Source organism: Lygodium microphyllum, chromosome 7 (genome assembly GCF_053477565.2).
Source record: "Lygodium microphyllum isolate KBCC chromosome 7, Lygodium_microphyllum_v1.1.10, whole genome shotgun sequence".
Lineage (NCBI taxonomy): Eukaryota > Viridiplantae > Streptophyta > Polypodiopsida > Schizaeales > Lygodiaceae > Lygodium > Lygodium microphyllum.
Genome location: NC_141141.1, coordinates 153,917,398 through 153,935,879, shown reverse-complemented (window position 1 = coordinate 153,935,879; position 18,482 = coordinate 153,917,398). Strand labels below are relative to the sequence as shown.

The window sequence follows — 18,482 nt, the reverse complement described above, 5'->3', positions numbered from 1 at the left end:
GTGCATGTGCACTAGGCTAGTACACTTTGTGTACACTAGGGGAGTGCCAAAGCACTATGTGTACTAGGGTTATGCAATTGTGCACTAGAATGCAACAATATGTCCTATTCACAGGGATATGTGCAATCAACCTAGAATGGATTCATGGTTTTACACAAGTACACCGCAAGGTGCCATAACGTCCTCAAGTCCCTCCCTCCTACATTCCCTTGACCCTCCCTTGTGAACAGGGTGGATGCCAAGGATGTGAGAGAATGGAAACTCTAATAGGTTCAAGGATGGTGTGTACAAAACATGTGCACTAGGGCATGTAAGTGCACTATAGGTGTGTGGTGCACTTGCATTGTGAATACAAGGTATGAGGGTAACTTAACAAGGAGATGTGTGCATGAAGAAGCAAGGCTATGTGTATTGTGGCATGCAGCTGTGTGGGTGCATGTGCTCTAACAACAAGGGTATGTGTTCATGGATGTGGTGTACTAGGGTGTACTAGTGCACTATGCACATGTAATAGGATGGGCAAGTGCACAATGTGTGTGCACTAAGGTAGATGGGACAAGTCAATAGTGCATGTGCACTAGTATAGTGCAAGGTAGGTGCACTTAATAAGAATCGGGTGGACAAAAAGGAAAATGGTGAGTTAAAAGATGGAATTACCCCTCCCTTAGTTGAAATGACAAAAGAGCACTGAAAAGAACCTTTCCCCTTAGTAACCGAGGGCAAGTAAGGCACCACTATCCTCCCCTTTACTATTCATCCACCTTCCCTTGTGTATAGGGAAGGTGTCAAGGTGTAGAGAAGAGAGAGATAAAGGGAGACAAAGAGAGAGTAGAAAAGTATCATACTCATTTTTAATGATTGCATATTCACAATCATAAGCATATTGTGAGGGCTTACACAAATAACTGACTCTCATGAAATCACCCTCTCCAACCAATCCATTCTCTAGAACAACATGACAAACTCTAACATGACTAAATCCTTATCCTTGCTACAGGACCCTTATAGCATTCCACATAAATCATCTCATCTTCTTGACTTCACACTTATGCCTTTCCCACCCTTTGTAATTCACAATCACTGATCTTCAACTATCACGACTTTACTATCTCTACCCTCTTTCACTACACACAACCCGATTACCAAGGTCTACCTCTCTCCTTTACAGTTCATCAATCTTGTCGATCAAGGCTTGAAGGAAGGAAGAGAAGGAGAAAAAAGAAGAAAAGGGAAAGATAAAGATACTCATTTGACACTAGTTTGGGTGGATTTGAAATAATTACCTCACTCCTTTGGACTAACGTTTAGGAGTTGTCACCTTAAAGCCTCAACATGGACACTTCATCTTGTAATCTTGGGAGATTGTGCAAGGTGACTATATGGATGTTGTCGCCTTGCAAAGCACATGTGAAAGTTGAGAGGGATTTGAATATGGTAATCACAAGCTCAAAATAATTCAAACTCTAATAAGAGTCACCTTCAAAAATTATCTAAATCCTCACATTTGCAATTAGAAGTGCAACATGGGGTTACAATGGAAAATGAAATATAAAGTCGCATCCCAAATGCATCCATGGAAGACAAAGTTATGCCTCTATAGTGAAAATTTATGCAATAGCTCTTGTACTATGGAGAAAAAGAAAGAAAGAACCAAAAAAAAAATCAACATTAAACCAAGTCCCCCTTTGTAGCTAGTGTTGATTGTGGACACCAGGATAATAGAGTGGCTTGTTGAGGATGACATAAGGATAACACAATAAAGATCATGAATAGGCACATGCTGCATGTCCTAGGTGAATTCAAGATGATGACGATATGTGATCAATGAAAATGAGGTTGTGAATGCCTATTTGTGGCACTACGTGCAAAGGGGCTGGTGCTATGAGGGATGGAGTCATGGGTGTTAATGGACGCCTCATGATGGTCCACACAAAATTCAAAGATGCTCAAAATCATTCTAAGCCAAAGAGTTAAAGCATCTCCAATGGGAAAAGGCCATGGAAAAGGAGCTTGAGAGCATTGGGAAGGTGACCTTAGGGTTACCCCCTTCCAAATAAAATAAGAGAAAAAAAAGCTTGACCTTGCTTTTCTTTCCCTTTTTTTATTTGAATAATGTAATGCAACTAATCTTTTAACCATACCAATTAACAAATTCTTTAGTGCAACCCCCTCATCTCTCTCTCTCTCTCTCTCTCTCTCTCTCTCTCTCTCTCTCTCTCTCTCTCTCTCTCTCTCTCTCTCTCTCTCTCTCTCTCTCTCTCTCTCTCTCTCTCTCTCTCTCTCTCTCTCTCTCTCTCTCTCTCTCTCTCTCTCTCTCTCTCTCTCTCTCTCTCTCTCTCTCTCTCTCTCTCTCTCTCATACACATCTCCCTTCCATTCACTAGCTCCTTGGGGCTACACTTCTCTTGTTTGCCTTTCTCTATACATATGTTTGACTTAGAGAGGCTCTTCAATAATTATTAATTTCTCAATCAAGAATTGTGTGACTTTTCATTTTGAATAATGCAAAAATAGTTGCACAAGCTAGCATGATAATAATACTCTTTGGTTATATAATAGTAATTAGATCCACTATTCTATCAATGAGCATTGTATCAACAACCATCAAGACATTCATAGATGTGTGTGTGTGTGTGTGTGTGTGTGTGTGTGTGTGTGTGTGTGTGTGTGTGTGTGTGACGCACGCGCACATGTGTGTGTGTCCTAGAGGATAACCTCATGCCATCACAAGTAGCCCATTGACGAGAATGCATGCCATGGATCATGGAGATCCACAAAGCCAAAAAATTGGTGGTTTATAAAGATGATGGATTCATAATTACAAAGAGATGCCAATTATGGGGTGTGGCCTATCATGAGACACTTAAGATTCATTGTGTGGACTACAATGGAGCCATGAGGATTAACATAAGCCTGTTTCAAGAGAATTTCACAGATAGGGATGTCATCTTGTACACAAAAACCCACCAAAGATAAGCACCCATCTACCAAATATAAGAGGTTACAAATGGGAGATGATCGACCATCCTATGACATGACCATGAAGTTAGACTTTGAGGGTTAGGAGAGATGATAGATCCATATAAGGAAAAGCTACATCACATTGTGCACACCATGAGGATAGATGAGAAGGTTCACTTAATGTGGACCTTGACACATAAAGATCACCCCATGACATATACATTGTAGTATGTTACTTTGCCCCAATAGGCTCTACATATGTTGTATAGGGGAAGGAATCACCCTACCTATCACTATTCAAGGATATTGTAATGTTCTAGAATGGGGGATGTTCTATTAGTTAGAACTTATAGTGCGCGCACATCACAAAGACATGCCATTCCATGAGTGAGGATCCTATGTATAGAGAGCTAGCAAAGGAGAAGCTACATCACATTGTGCACGCCATGGAGGTTCACTTGATTTGAACCTTACCACATAAAGATCACCTCATGACATATACATTGTAGTATGTTACTTTGCCCCAACATGCTCTGCATATGTTGCATTGGAGAAATCACCCTACCTATCACTATACAAGGATATTGTGCATTACTCTAGAATGGGTGATGTTCTATTAGTTCGAACTTATAACGCATTCACGTCACAAAGACATGTGCCATTCTGTGAGAGTAAGGATCCATGTTCAAAGAGCTAGCATTAAAGGAGATGTGACTCAGCATGATATCACAAAGTGCACACACTATTGAGACCATCTCTTGGCTCTAGGAGGTACACATGGATTCACCGTTCTTAACGGCTTGGCTAAATGGTTAGGATTGGATACTCTCACATGCTTTTCACATAAGCGTGCATCTAGATAATCAAGAGGAGGTCCCTCAACATGACCTACCTAGAGGCTTGGAGCAAGCAAAGTGGATTACCGATTAGGATCTAATCTATCATCCTAGATATGCAATCTTTTACCATCTATCCATATCCCATTGCAATAGTTGCAAACCATGCCCATCTCCATTTTAGCATCACTTGCCAATTTGATTTGACCCCGTGATAGAGAGATTCCTAGCAATTCCCCTAGTATCATTTTACCAAAGACTACAAGCACCTACCTAGACTACCTATATCAAGCCTTTTAGGACATGCATCCACAATTACCCTTGGAGTTCATGACACAACATGCTTCCACACTCCATACCTTGGCTACCACCTATTTTCCTCACAACTAACACTAGGGGGTGACAATGAGTGCTCATATGCTCATACAAACACATGGTTGCCATTATATAGATTACATATGAATCACCTTCCACCTTCATAGTATAGCTTGGATTCCCCTTCCTTAGAGATTAAACGAGAGGAGCTCAATTAGACATTAGTGCCTACCCAAGATTAAGGAACAAAGAGGGCTTTGTACCAATAGCATCTTCTACATGTCTCCCCCGATGGTTTTGTGATGTAGACTAGATGCATGGATACACACCAATCCCATGTACATTGTGCCATTGGTCAACTCTATACATCTTCGCACTAGTTATTACAAATAGAGATTGATCGTAATGGAACACATTCCCTTACCCCAAAGAGCTTGATTTGCCAGCTTTGCTACCTTGAACCAAAGACTGAGCACTACATATGGGATCAAAGAGTGCTTCCACTGATTGTTTCGAGATACATTTGGACATGTTTTGGTGATTCGCAACACTACACCCTTATTGACTTTTTCAAATTTATGGCTTTAAAAATCCCCCCAAAGTATACCCCAATTGACTAGCAATTTCACAAGGAGCCACCCTAAACAAAGCCATGGAGCGATATAGAGCACACCGCCCACAACATGCCAATCGACATCCCTATTCAAGGCACCACTAGAGGATATACATAACATTGGCACATCATCGCACTACTCTACCTTGACACTTAAGCCCATTTGTGTTGGACTAACTCATGAGAGATATCTTGGGATATTTTATCCCCTTGTCAATCCCATGTATTAGATTCCTACTATTATATTTAGTATTTCCAATTATTTATTGTTTCCTAATGTGATGTGTTTCATTTTAGATTACAATGTTTTTAGTTTTATTCAGAGAATATGATAGTTCCTTTGAACTTTAGATGTTATCTTTGTTTCATATCTCGATTGGCCTTTTGTAGACGTTAATACAACTCTCTCTTTTTTCGTAAATAATACCTCTCTCTCTCTCTCTCTGTCTCTCTCTCTACCAACTTTAACAACACTTGTCCCATTTCCACTTTTATATTTGTGCTTGTATATTCCTATTGAAGCAACCAATGTGATCTAAGAAAAAAAGTTTCTAAAACCTCGAACTTTGCTAATATTATCCAACTGATATGTTTTGTATCACTTTTGTTAATGATTCAATATTTACTAGAGATGGAGATAAAGAAAGAGACCAAGAAAGATTGATAGAAATAAAAAGGAAATACATTCACTCAAATTACTAGTCCAATTCTTTTTCTTGGACTACATAACACAATTGGTGATGATGAAAAAGCTTTTTTGTTTCAAAATATAAGGTGTAAGTTTTCTGCATGGGTAGGTGTATAAACATCTTTTACATCTGCATCCATTCCAAATGCTCAAAGGTGTACGTAGTAAAAGTGCTTGCATGCCAAATATGCCTGCCCTTCGACATCGCAATCCAAAAAATCCCAACAATCACATGTTAGGATCCTTGCATTCGAAAACCTCATATCTCAAAGCTTACATTGAGAGAAAGCAATGGTGGGCTGCAGAGTCAATGCAATGTGAGAGAGAGAGATGTGCATACAACCTTGCAATAAGAAAGAAGTTTAGCCCCAATCAACTAGAGGGAGAGAGGGATATCCACTTTCTGGAGGAGGCCTTAGGGAAGGTGGCAAGCTTAATAAGGTAGCAGAAAGTTGCTCAGTTTTAAAATCTGTAGCAAGCAAAAGCAAATGTCAACATACACCCTAAAAAATGAAACAAACCTTGATCTTAAAGAATCACTGGACTGAGAACAATATTAATCGAGCAAATAGACTACATCAACAAAACGAGGTTCCATAATTTGCAGGTCTCAAGTATAGTCAATGTCAAAATGCTTCTTTGAATACAAGTCTAACTACCTTCAAATGGGTTGCACAATTAAGTGCAATCAAATGTTTTCCCTTTTTTCCCCCCAACAAGATTTTACTAAAAACAAACCCAGTAAAAATCACCTTTAATCACTGAATCTTTTTATAGGTTTGTACTCCTGATTGCATTCAAGATCCCTATATAGAAGTACACTCAAGATCTCAATACAGTCACACCTACCCAAGAGCAACATAAAAATTGAATACCAGTGTACAAGGTTTATGTCCGCCTATGCTCTACGTTTTCATCTTTTTCTCTCACCCTTTAAATACCACGACCAAAAGTCTGTCAAATATCCTTAGCCAAAATATAACAGACATCTTTCTATGCACACATGAGTAAGTGTGAACATCTGCATGAATAAGTGAGCTGCATATCTGTGTACATGTATGCATACGTAGTATCAATGTATATAGCTATGGGTTGCATGTGTGTCCCAGCAAATCTTCACTTTTCAAAACTCTTAGTTCTTCTCCAGGTTCACCCCATCTCAATGGACTTACCAACAACAAGTGAGCAGCTAAGGATCCATGGTGCCTCATCACTTTTCAAACTGTTAGTTCTTCTCCAAAGGTTCATCCAATCTGAAAAGATTTACCAGAAACAACTGTCAGCTAAGGGATCCATGTAGCCCCACATACTCATCATGATATACCCTCCTCGTTTCAGCTAGACATCTCAAAGTCAATTTGTGCTTCAGATTTCCTAAACTTCATTGAGATGGCATTGGGAATTGCAAAAAAAGTGCCATCATGTTAACTCAAAGGCATTCACCAGTATGGATCTATGCTCGATCCATCCCTATGCTCAGATCTTGAAAAGTTTCCTCAATCCATCCCTATGTAGGGAGTCCAGGTTCGAGTCACTTTGCTTATGCAATAACCTGGGTTCTGCTTTCTGACATGGCATATGAGTTTATGACTTGCTGTCTGGTGTGGGTGATTAGAAGTGATGTTCTAATCACTGGCAGCTCACTTAGAGCTGCATGCTCATTCAGCATTTTTTGGCTCTGCTATCGGGTTTATGTATTCATGTACCCTACCAGAGTATTTTGGCTCTGGCAGGGATATCAGGTATTGCATCCTGTGGATATGGACACACATCACCCCTTTCGCAATAAACTCCAGTTTGAGTCCTTCCCCAATGCTGGTTGGAAATGTCCACAGTTGCTGTCTTTCAACATTGAGACAGATGAAAAAGATTTGGGCCAAAAGGCTTCACAAAGCACATTCAACTCTTACACACATTGCACTTCTCTACAGGTTAGCTAAAAACCCAAAAACGAGTGGATGCATCTGGAGTATGCAGGGTAAAGGAAGGTTTGATTTGGGTTATCTGCTACAAGCAGCAGCACTTCCCATCTCTAATGCCCTTCAGTCACTGGCTGTTGCAAATGATTATCTTTCCATCGCCCACGTCTCAAGTTTTGCTTTTGAAGACAGCTGAATACTGAGGTGTTGTTTTGTCACCACACAACCAAAAAGAACTTCTATACTTTTTACTTAAATTTGCATTTTTTTCTTACCTATTGAATTCATTTCCTTTGTAATAATAGATAGCCTTAGGGCTTAGCCTTAGGGCTGGCCACTGATGAGCAATCACCAGGTATCGTGGACCCATGCTGTGGGTTAGAAGAAATATAGTGCACACTTCCACCTATATGACTCTAGTGATTGTGACAAGAAGTCACGTAAGACTCACATGCTGAAAAAGATTATAATGCCTTGGAGTGTGTGTGGGTTAGAAGAAATATAGTGCACACTTCCACCTATACGACTCTAGTGATTGTGACAAGAAGTCAAGTAAGACTCACATGCTGAAAAAGATTATAATGCCTTGGAGTGTGGGCTACATCTGTGAGCGTGCAGATATAGGAAGCGTGAATATTTGCAACACAGGAAGTGTGCAGGTGAGTGAGAGTGCCAAAGAGAGTACGATATGATTTGGGTGTTACACAAAGAATAAAATGTATTTATACTTAGGGCACGTAAGAGTGCATTCTCATGTACAACATAATAATACACATGTACGATACACGGAGGTGAATAAAGGACCTTTACATCCCAACAGCCTCCCACTTAAAGGTCCAAAGTGAACCTTTAACCAACTCCCACTAATCGTATGCAATGCTCATGTTGAGCCTTGCTTAGACTTTTAGTGAGAACATCTGCAAGGTTGTCCTGTGTTTTGATCTTGGTTAATGTGATTAGACCACCTTCCAAAATCTATCTGATAAAGTGATATTGCACATCTATATGTTTTGTGCATAAATGATACATGGCATTCTTAGCCAGGTACACAACACTCTGACTATCATATCCCAACACTGGAGTACTTATAGACATGCCGAGCTCCTCTGCAAGTCTGCTCAACCATATAGCTTCCTTAGAAGCTTTAGTAGCTGATATGTATTCAGCTTTGGTAGTACTCAGTGCTACGATGTTCTACAACCTGGAGCACCAAGAAACGGCCCCACCAACAACTGTAAAGACATATCCACTAGTGAACCTGTGAGTGTCCAAGTCACCTACCATGTCTGCATCACAATAACCCTGCAGACTAAGTGCACCCTGTCCATAGCAAATACACTTTCTTTGTGTACCCCTTAGATATCAAAGAATACACTTGACAGCCTCCCAATGTGGTTTTCTAGGATTTGACATAAACCTGCTGACAACTCCCACTGCATGAGCAATGTCTGGACGAGTAGCAACCATAGCATACATAAGAAAGCCACAAGCTGATGCATAAGGAACTCCCTTCATAGCTTTGGCTTCCATGTCATCTTTTGGGTTGTTGGCTTTGCTAAGCTTAAGATATGGAGGTAACAACACTCCAAGAGGCTCAACTTCAACCATGTTAGATCTGTCCAATACCTTTTCAATGTACTTCTCTTGAGATAAGAACAGCAATTTTTGTGTTCTATCTCTGCGAATCCTCATGCCCAATATATGCTCTGCATTCTCTAAATCTTTCATAGAGAAAGCTGATTTCAACTAATCTTTGAGAGCATCCAAGCTAGTCTTTCTTTTTCAAGCTAGCAACATATCATCCACATATAAAACAAGTATGATGGGGTTGCTATATGTATCCTTTTTCATGTACAAACAACGATCTGCATGGCTGCATGTAAACCCATGAGAGAGCATAAAAGTGTCAAACTTTTTGTACCACTGCCGTGGTGCTTGCTTCAGCCCATACAAGCTGCGTTTTAGTTTACACACCAACTGCTCTTTTCTAAGTAAATTTCCTCATCAATGTCACCATGCAGAAAAGTTGTTTTCACATCCATTTGGTACAGCTCTAAATCCAATATAGCAATGAGAGAAAAAAGCACACGTAGAGTGGTCATCTTCACAACAGGTGAGAAGACCTCTTGGAAGCCAATCCTTTCTTTTTGTGCATACCCTTTGGCAACCAGTCTTACCTTGTACTTGAGTTTCCTATCAACTGTCTTTACTTTGTAAACCCATTTGTTTGAAAGAGGCTTTCTTTCTTTGGGCAACGGAACAAGATCCCAAGTATCATTAGCATACAAAGATTTAATCTCTTCATGCATAGCTAGCTCTCACTTACTACTGAATTTGCATGACTTGGCCTCTTTATATATAAGAGGCTCACCCTCATCTGTAAGCATCACATAGTGCAAAGAGGAGTCATACCTATGTGGCTGCCTTCTTAAGCGTGTAGACCTACGTACCCAATGATATGCATTCTCAAGAATCGGGTCTACATCAGGAGGTATGTTATTTTCAGCATTTATTGGCTGCTGTAAGCCATTTTTAGCATGTTGTTCATACTATACAACACCTTAGTTTTCATTACCATCACCTGTATTTTCATAGTCAGCAAGTCTATCTTGCTGTCCATGACCTCCTTGTGCTTCTATTTGCTAACCGGCTGATTATCAGTTTCAGTCTGTGGTACAACATCATGAGGCTCATCATTTGAAGTAATAGGTGGCTGCAAATTCTGAAATTTGACCTTTTTCATGTCTTCATCAAAGGCTAAAGTACTTTTCAGCAACTTTGCCTCATTAAACACGACATTACAACTACGAACAATATTCTTGGACTGTGGTAACCACACTCTATAGCCAAATTCACCCTCATCACCATAGCCCATGAAAATGCCTTTGGTGAATTTCGGGTCAAGTTTACTCCTCAACTCATCTAACATACACAAAAGCATCACAACCGAATATCCATAAATGGTCATATAAGGCCGATTTGCTAGACCAAACCTCCTCATGGGTGCCATTATTTAAGGACCTGTTTGGAGAGCGGTTGCAAATGTGAACCACGGTTTTAAGTGCCTCTCCCCAAAATTCACGAGAGAGATTAGTAGTGGACAACATACACCGCACTCTTTCACATAAAGTCCTATTGTATCTTTCAACCACCCCATTTGAAGAAGGGCTATAAGGAGCTGTAAGCTCCCTCTTGCACCCCCATTATCAGTCCTCAAGCATTTCAGCTTTTTGCCTATCTGAATGGTCACAAATGCATGAAAAGTTCTAAAAACAGTAAACACTTCACTTTTCTTTTTCAACAGATAAACCCAAATCTTCTTGGAACAATCATCAATAAAAGAGATAAAACATGCAGCACCACCCAACGATTTCACAGGCATACTACATACATCAGAAAGCACTAAGTCCAAGACATTGGACTTATGGGAGACACCAAAGTAAAAGGAATTTTTCATTTTCTTTCCAAACTGACAGTCATTACAAAATTCAAATTCAGAGCCTTTTCCATCAACCCTCTTCAAAAATGTAAGGAATCAAGTCCTGTATGGCTCATATGGCTTGATCTCTTGTGCCACAACTCCAGATGATAACCAATTTCAGCAACTGCAAGAAACTTGCCATTCAAAGCTTTACAATGCAGACAATACAAAGTGCCCTTCTTGGTCCCTTTTGCAATCAACATGGAACCCTTTTTCAATTTCCACAAACCACCACCAAACAGTGTAGTGTAACCATGCAAGTCAAGTTGTCCAACAAATAGTAAACTCTTCTTGATGCCAGGCACATATCTAACATCTTTCAACACAAGCTCTTGCCCATTATCCAAAGACAAGTGTACAGTGTCAATCCCATCAATGCTGCAAGCATGGTTATTTCCAAGATATACTTTTCCATAATTGCCTGCATTGAACATAGCAAAACACTCCAAGCAAGGAGTTACATGGAAAGAGACACCAAAGTCTACAATCCAAGTCTGAGTGACACCATCATCAACTGACAAAAGTGCATCAATCACATCAGCCTTGGTAATCTGCATATCTTGCATGTGACATACAAGGGCATCATAATCTACTGCACATAGTACATCAGTCTCTACACCCGAGAGCTCCTCTATGACTATACTAGAGATCACATTGGCCTTTTCCTTGCCTTTGGCTGCCTTAGATACATTTATCTTATCCTCTTTCTTCTTTTTGTCTCCTGCATTCTTCTCTCTCTCTTGTTCCTTCTTGTAGTACCTACAATCAAGTTTCTTGTGGCCCTTCCGACCACGCTGATAGCATGTAACATCATTCTTTTCCTTTCCTTTGCTCTTGCTTCTGCTTCTCTATCCAACATTTGCATTTTTCTTTTCAGCCCTACCTCTAACACTGTAAACTGAATTGATGTCTTCTCCACTAGACTTACGTCTAATTTCTTCATTCAAGATTGAACCCCTCACACCATCATATGAGAGATTGGGGTTATTACTAAGAAAAACTACCAAGGTCTCCTAAGAATCGCGCAGTGTCACGATCAGAAAGATCACTCTCAACTTATCATCAAAATCCAAATTAGCATCCTTGAACTGATTTAAAATACCAATAAATGGACTCAAGTGCTCAGCTACAAGCTTGGACTCATCCAGTCGCATATTCACCAACTTGCACATTAAATGCACCTGATTAACACGTGTGGTGATCTCATAGGTAGTTTTCAACTTCTCCCATATTGCATCACCAGTATCTAAGGCCTTAATGTCTGTCAAAATGTCATCAATGACACCCATCTTTATATAAGCCACAACCTTTTTGTTGACTCTGGCTCAATCTGCATCAGACATTTGTGCGGGTTTATCTTCTTGCAAAGCATCCTCACAATCTTTTAAGAACAATATACCCGACATACAGTCTTTCCAAAGGTCAAAACCCTGACCATCAAACCATTTGATTTCCATCAAATTCTTTATGTCAGAACTGAAAGAAGTTGCAACCATTTTTATCAAAGACACAAGTATAAATGCACTGAACTGCAAGAGCATAAGCTGAACCAGCAAATACACTGCTGTTCTTGCCCAAACAGCAATAAACCTCTGCTATTTTTACATAAACCAGCCACCACATGAGCAATTATTGCAGAAATTTACCAAAATCTGTACAAAATCAGCAAATTTTCTTCAATACATGAAAAGCCCCAATTTTTCCAAGTCCAATGTCAAGAAATTTTACCCGAATGAGCAAAATTCCAACAAATTTGGCAAAATCCCCAATTTAACTCAGGTCAACATGCACAATGTCTACAATTTCTGACACAAATGTCACTATCAAGCATAAACGGCATCAAATCTAGGAAAAAGCCCCAAATTTCCTAAAGCAAGTTTGCAAAGATTTATGATCTCTGCTTATGCATGTAAACGCCCGGAAGGTAAGAAGTAAAATGCGATGGAATTTCAGATTTTTTTTTTTTAAGAAGGGGGGGGCGCTGCCCCGTCATGTCGCGTCCATGCAGCCCACCACTACCATCACGACCTGTCTGCCTGTCTTGCCCCGTCACATAGAGACCTGTCACCTACCCACTGGTGCCATTGGTCTTCAGCACGACCTATGCTGCACAAGTCTTCTACACAATTGCTCGTTGGTTCTCTACACCACCTGTTTGTTGATCTTCTGCACGTGACTTGTTCTGCCTATTTTGTCTGCAATCTAGCCGGTAGCTTCTCGCTGTCGAGCTTGCAACTGGAGACTAATGCCTGTGGTCTCGGAAAGCGTGCACAACCTATACTTGTGAGCACGCAGATAAAGGAAGCGTGAAGATTTGCAATAGAGGAAGTGTGCAGGTGAGTGAGAGTGACAGAGAGAGAATACAATATGATTTGGGTATACCAACAATGTGTGGGTACACAAAGAATAAAATGTATCTATACTTCGGGCACATAAGGGTGCATTCACATGTACAACATAATAATACACGTGTATAATACACGGAGGTGAATAAAGGACCTGTACATCCCAATAACATCCACCAAAAAACTACAATTACAATCAACAAAATGGCATGATCAAGAGAAGTTATGCAATGTGTGTAAGGAGGCTGAAAGTTTAGAACTGAAATGTACATATGTAGGCTCAAAACTTTAGAATGGATATATCTTTGCACAGAAATCCTAGAGCAAGTTTCTAGAATAACTTTTGTAGCGTGCTCAATAAGAGCTTTCACAGGATACCTATTACCCATATTGAGGGGGTCCTAAATTTTAGATTGGCCTAAAAATGCTAATCTTAAGTAATAGGGATGGCATTCTACAAAAGCTAAGCTTGGGTCTAGAAAATTCTTACTAAATTTGCTTGTTTCTACTATTACTAACAATTTTCAGCCAAAGATGAAAAGCCATAAAGAAGAGATGACACTTGTCATCGAGCTTGCAAGAGTCCCTCCACTTGTTCTACTACATAACATGTGGCTGGACACTTAATTTGTGCTTCCCTAATTTCCCTTATTGCACTTGTGCGTTCCTTTCCAATAAAAACAGCTCTCTTCCTCTTATTTTCAATGAAGTTTTCCATACTTGATGATAGCTCTCAAGTTAATAACAATCATCTCCATTGCTTCATCATCAAATCACTCAATTTTCCTCCTCTCACAATTTTTTTTCAAGACAAGCAAACTTGTGGATTTACTATAGCACCTCTTTTTGAAGCTCTTCTTCATGATAAGCATATGCATGGCATGCACTTGCATATACACTTGTTTACATTTCACATGATCTTATGAGACTAAGAAATGCATCATCTCACTTTCGAATTAATTTTAAATGACTTCATCCCTAAAGGACCTAGGCAAAAATACATTTCTTCATTTTGTTTTTTTTTTTTAGAAGTGATAGCGGAGCTCCACGATCCATTATTGACTTATGCCAAAGTTAGTCTTTAGACATGCTATACTATGGTTCAGATCTCAAACATTATGATTTATACATACCACACAAAGAAATTAAGATAAACATGTAAATAGCCCATGTACAATATGGATTGAGTTAAGTTGTAATATCATGATTCTCATTCTAAAACAAACTGACAAAATGAAAAAATCCAAAATGAATCATAATATATCATAAATAACTCATAAATGAGACTAAAGTCATATAATAATAAACTCTCAAGATAAGAATAGATACTAGATTGATAGAGTCCAATAACTAAACAAAATCCCAAAAAAGTAAGTCTATCATCCAAAATCGTGAATCCTCATGAGTTCATTACTCCTCACCATTATCATATTTAACATTACCTAGCAAATTTTGTGAAAAAACCATGATTTTGGATTTTCCCTCAAAAAAGAAAAAGAATAAAAAACTCACCAGTTTTTGTCAAAAACATTTCTTACTTTAAGAAACATTTTGTAAGTTTCAAACTCAAAGAAACACTTTTCTTTGTTGCTATGGCCTTCATTTTCATTCAGCTGTTGCCACTTGATTGCTGCATTCATTGTGGAATTGCTTCAGTACAGCCTACCACGTTATCAAAACTGCAGTGTTTTGCTGCAGTAGTAGTCACTTGCATCCTCTTGATGACTGTTTTCAGCCTGTTGCCCACTGTTCGACCTGTGTCGTCCCAGTCTTGTTCAATACTGATCCAAACTCTCTAGATCAGTGTTTGCTGCTTCTAGACAATTTTGGAGGCTATCTATTGTGTTTCGGAATCTGTATAGAGTATGATACACTCTCCAGCTCATATCCTCTGTCTCAGTCCCCTAGAGATACGAGAGTTCAAGATTCAGTATTTACCTTGCATATTGTGTTTGTTGCATTGAGCATTGCATTTATTCATTCATCATTTATTGGTTCATCTTCAATGTTCATTGTCTTTGAGTTAGCCTAATCCTATTGAGTTCTTATATTAGACTCTACTTTGTTGTACAATTGTGTTCGTATTTTGTGCTGGAGTATTTCTTTACATGGTATTAGAGCTAGGTGCTCTGAGAAAATAGGCTTTGGATCGGAAAGCGCGACATTAAAAACAAGATCTTAGAGGTAAGATGACTTTGAATACATCATTGTTGCTTTAGCCTCCAAAGTAGCCGATGTGAAGAATTTGAGTAGGAGTGGGCTTCATAGCTTGCTCTCTGAGGTTTCAACATTGGTGGAGAGATGTCAGACTACCATGGAGTCTACAAACCATACGAGATTTCATGGGCTATGTTTGACTCGATCATCATGCAACAAGCCTTACAACAACTTGAAGGTAATATTGATTATTTCCCTTCAGGTTCAGTGTACAGATCTATTGGTGTTGTAGGAAGGAGAGAATCTCCACTTGGGATCGGCCATCCTATTGGAGAAACCAGCATAGAGTATAAACTTACACTTTCTTTTCCTCTATCTATTCGTGTGTTTGATATGCGTGCTTATATTTCTATATCAGCTTCTATTGTTTCAACATTTTGGACAAGATTTTGGTGATAATCAAGACAAAGAAGGAATTCTTCAAAATGTTCATTCAATTGTTAAGTTTCAAAGAGGACCGATTTTTGTATGTAAACACAAGAAGAGGTGCTTACAAGAAAAAACCAGTAATCCCTTTTGTAAGTTTTCCTTCAAGTTTTGCATCTCAAGGTCTATCTAAAGTTGATGCATCTTCATCTCACACAACATTATTTAATTTTTAATTTCCTTAAAATGAATTGCCATTTACTTTGATTCCATCTACACCCCAACTTTTAGTTCGATCCATCCTACCATTCTCTTCTATTGCATCTCACTCATCATTTACACTTGCATTTACTTCACTCACTACACCACATGTGCAATCTCACATCACACTAGGGGATTCTACAAACTTAGGCACATCCTTTCTTGTTAGAACTCTGTGTTTTCACATCTAGATCGTGCAAATGCATTGATTGGGGAGGCTAGTTCCGCACATCATACACTTTCGGACTTCTTCTTGCATGGGATATCCTCTCAAGCACTTCCAGACCAGTCGGTACCACAGTTTGCCCAAATGGCTATTCCTAGTGGACCTTTTCGTTATATTCTAGTGCCACAACCAATAGTTGGTCAAGGTTATCAGGTTTCAAGGCCTCCTCCATCGGCACCTTATGGAAATCCTTATTCAACTTGTGCCTCTTCATCCTTTTTCCCTTTCTATCCTCCTTATCCTCTTACCTTTGACACCTAAAAGTTCTTTGTCCTTATTAACCAAGCATGCATTCATTGACAAGACTTGTTTTAGTGGGTCAAATCACATTGATCAAATTTGGTGAGACATGTCTTAGACTAACATAACTTGTGAGACATTGTATAGGGGTTGGAAGTCCAACCAGTTCCTTGCCTTATTCCACATGAGGCCTCCCATTCTTGGAAGGCCTTTGCCATTGTTAGCGAGGGTTACTCCTTGAATTCCACTTTCAACTTTAGCATTTTGATCTTACATTTGAGTGGTGGGAATAGTTCATTGATTGATGTGTCTTGGGATAGGACCCATGTGAAGAAAACTGCTAGGGTTTGCACTGAGGACACACAGAGTGCACGACCACGACAGAGACACAAAGAGACAGACACAAACATAGAGGGTAAAACTCAAACCCTAAACGCAAAACTCAAAACTCAAACACAGAAACTCCAACACAAACAGAAGAAGGGAGAGAGAGAACACAACTCTGAAGTGAATGAATGATGTAAATGAATGTAAGAGTGTACAGTGTGCTCAAGGGCAGAGCAATGTCGGAGTGTGACATCCACCGGAGACGGATCCCAAGTTTGTGACCACTAGTCGGAGTGTAGGAGTGCTGAATAGTGAATGATAGCAGGCTGGTCACCAAAACGCAGCAGTCTGGAGGCTGGAAACTGGTAAACGCAGCAGTGTACCGTCGATCGGAGGCTGGAAAGTGCGCCCAGTTTGCTGTAAACAGCAGGCTGAAATAGTGTTTGATGTGGTTGGCGATGACTGGATGATCAGATCGCAGCAGATGATGATGTCGCTAGCAGTTGGCGTTAGCATGGATGAAGGCGCTAGCAGCAGGAGCAAGCACGGATGGAGTGGCAACAGTCTCGAGGGTTGGACAGCCACGTGGGAGGAGACTGATGGTTGAAATCTGCACGTGGAGTGAGAAATCTGCACAGACGGAATAAGGCTGAATGGGGGGCAGCCTGCCTATTTATAGATGTGGAAGGGTGTCCCAAAAATTAGGGTTTCCACTGAACTCTCTCGAATCACTCCCCGTCTTTAGGATTGGCTCCACAATAGTGAGCTTGCTTTCCTATCAAGCCAGATAGCTCCATGATAGAGTTGCTCTAATACCAAGTGTTATGGACCTTTAGAAGTCTTCCAAGTGGAAACTTGAAAATATGCACAAAAATGGCATAGTGCAAAGGGACATAATATATTAATAAGGAATCATTGTGTTATTTGACAGAAACATACAACATAGAAAGCATGCATTTGGACTACACCCTTGTGACATCACATGTGTGAGGGTTCATTGCAGAGTAGAGAGATCACTTATAGGATGCTTCGCTTGAGCGCATCACCAACTCATATAGGTGCAACTAGCTTAAACACCAAAGCATACCTATACCCCCAAAGTGGGGAAGGGGGAGAGGGGACCTCACACCAACACACACCACCATATTATTTGCAATTGACTCTCATGCATTATCATTCAAGCTTGATTGGCCTTTCTTTGTTTAAGAGAGAGTTCCATAGGTGTAAAATCTCTTTCGCTAAAAATTATTTTAAAATCCCTTTATAAAAAAACCTGGTGTTTCTTATTTTACCCCCTCTTAAAAGAAACTTATGAAACACATTTTTGACATTTTGTTTCTAAACATTTCTATCGTTCCTCATTGCTATGTATCAAAGTGCAATGAATGCAGAAGCATATGGACAACACTGAAAGAAAAGTAAACACGAGAGAGAGGGAGAGAGAAAAGAGACAAAAGAATGCAGAAATCTGCAGTCAATGAATGCTGAAATTAAGAGGGCAAATATACAGGGTTGTAGGCGTATCTCCTCCAACCAAATCTCTCCCACCAACACCTACTAGGACTCAAAATCCTCATCTGAACCTCCGAAGACACTTGTCTCATCACAATCATCCGATTGTACATCTGATTAAGCTTCAACCATATGTCTCAAGCCATGGTCAAGTGCTCGGTCTAAGCAATGACGAC

The 18,482-nt window shown here is 39.8% G+C and overlaps 1 protein-coding gene across 4 annotated transcripts in view; it reads right to left on the bottom strand.

The window, feature by feature from the left end:
- Window positions 1-5,362: 5,362 nt before the first annotated feature.
- Window positions 5,363-18,482, bottom strand: part of LOC148034102 (C2H2 and C2HC zinc fingers superfamily protein) — a 37,196-nt gene continuing 24,076 nt past the window's right edge. The window contains exons 4-6 of one of the 4 annotated variants that reach the window (XM_087682109.1): window positions 6,585-6,665; window positions 5,756-5,881; window positions 5,363-5,608 (exon numbers count right to left, since the gene is read on the bottom strand). In XM_087682109.1, coding sequence (XP_087538235.1) covers window positions 5,775-5,881; window positions 6,585-6,665 — 188 coding nt within the window. In that variant the 3' untranslated portion in view covers window positions 5,363-5,608; window positions 5,756-5,774. The remainder of the gene's footprint in view (window positions 5,609-5,755; window positions 5,882-6,584; window positions 6,666-18,482) is intronic. The other 3 variants (XM_087682108.1, XM_087682111.1, XM_087682110.1) reach the window with 3 other exon arrangements.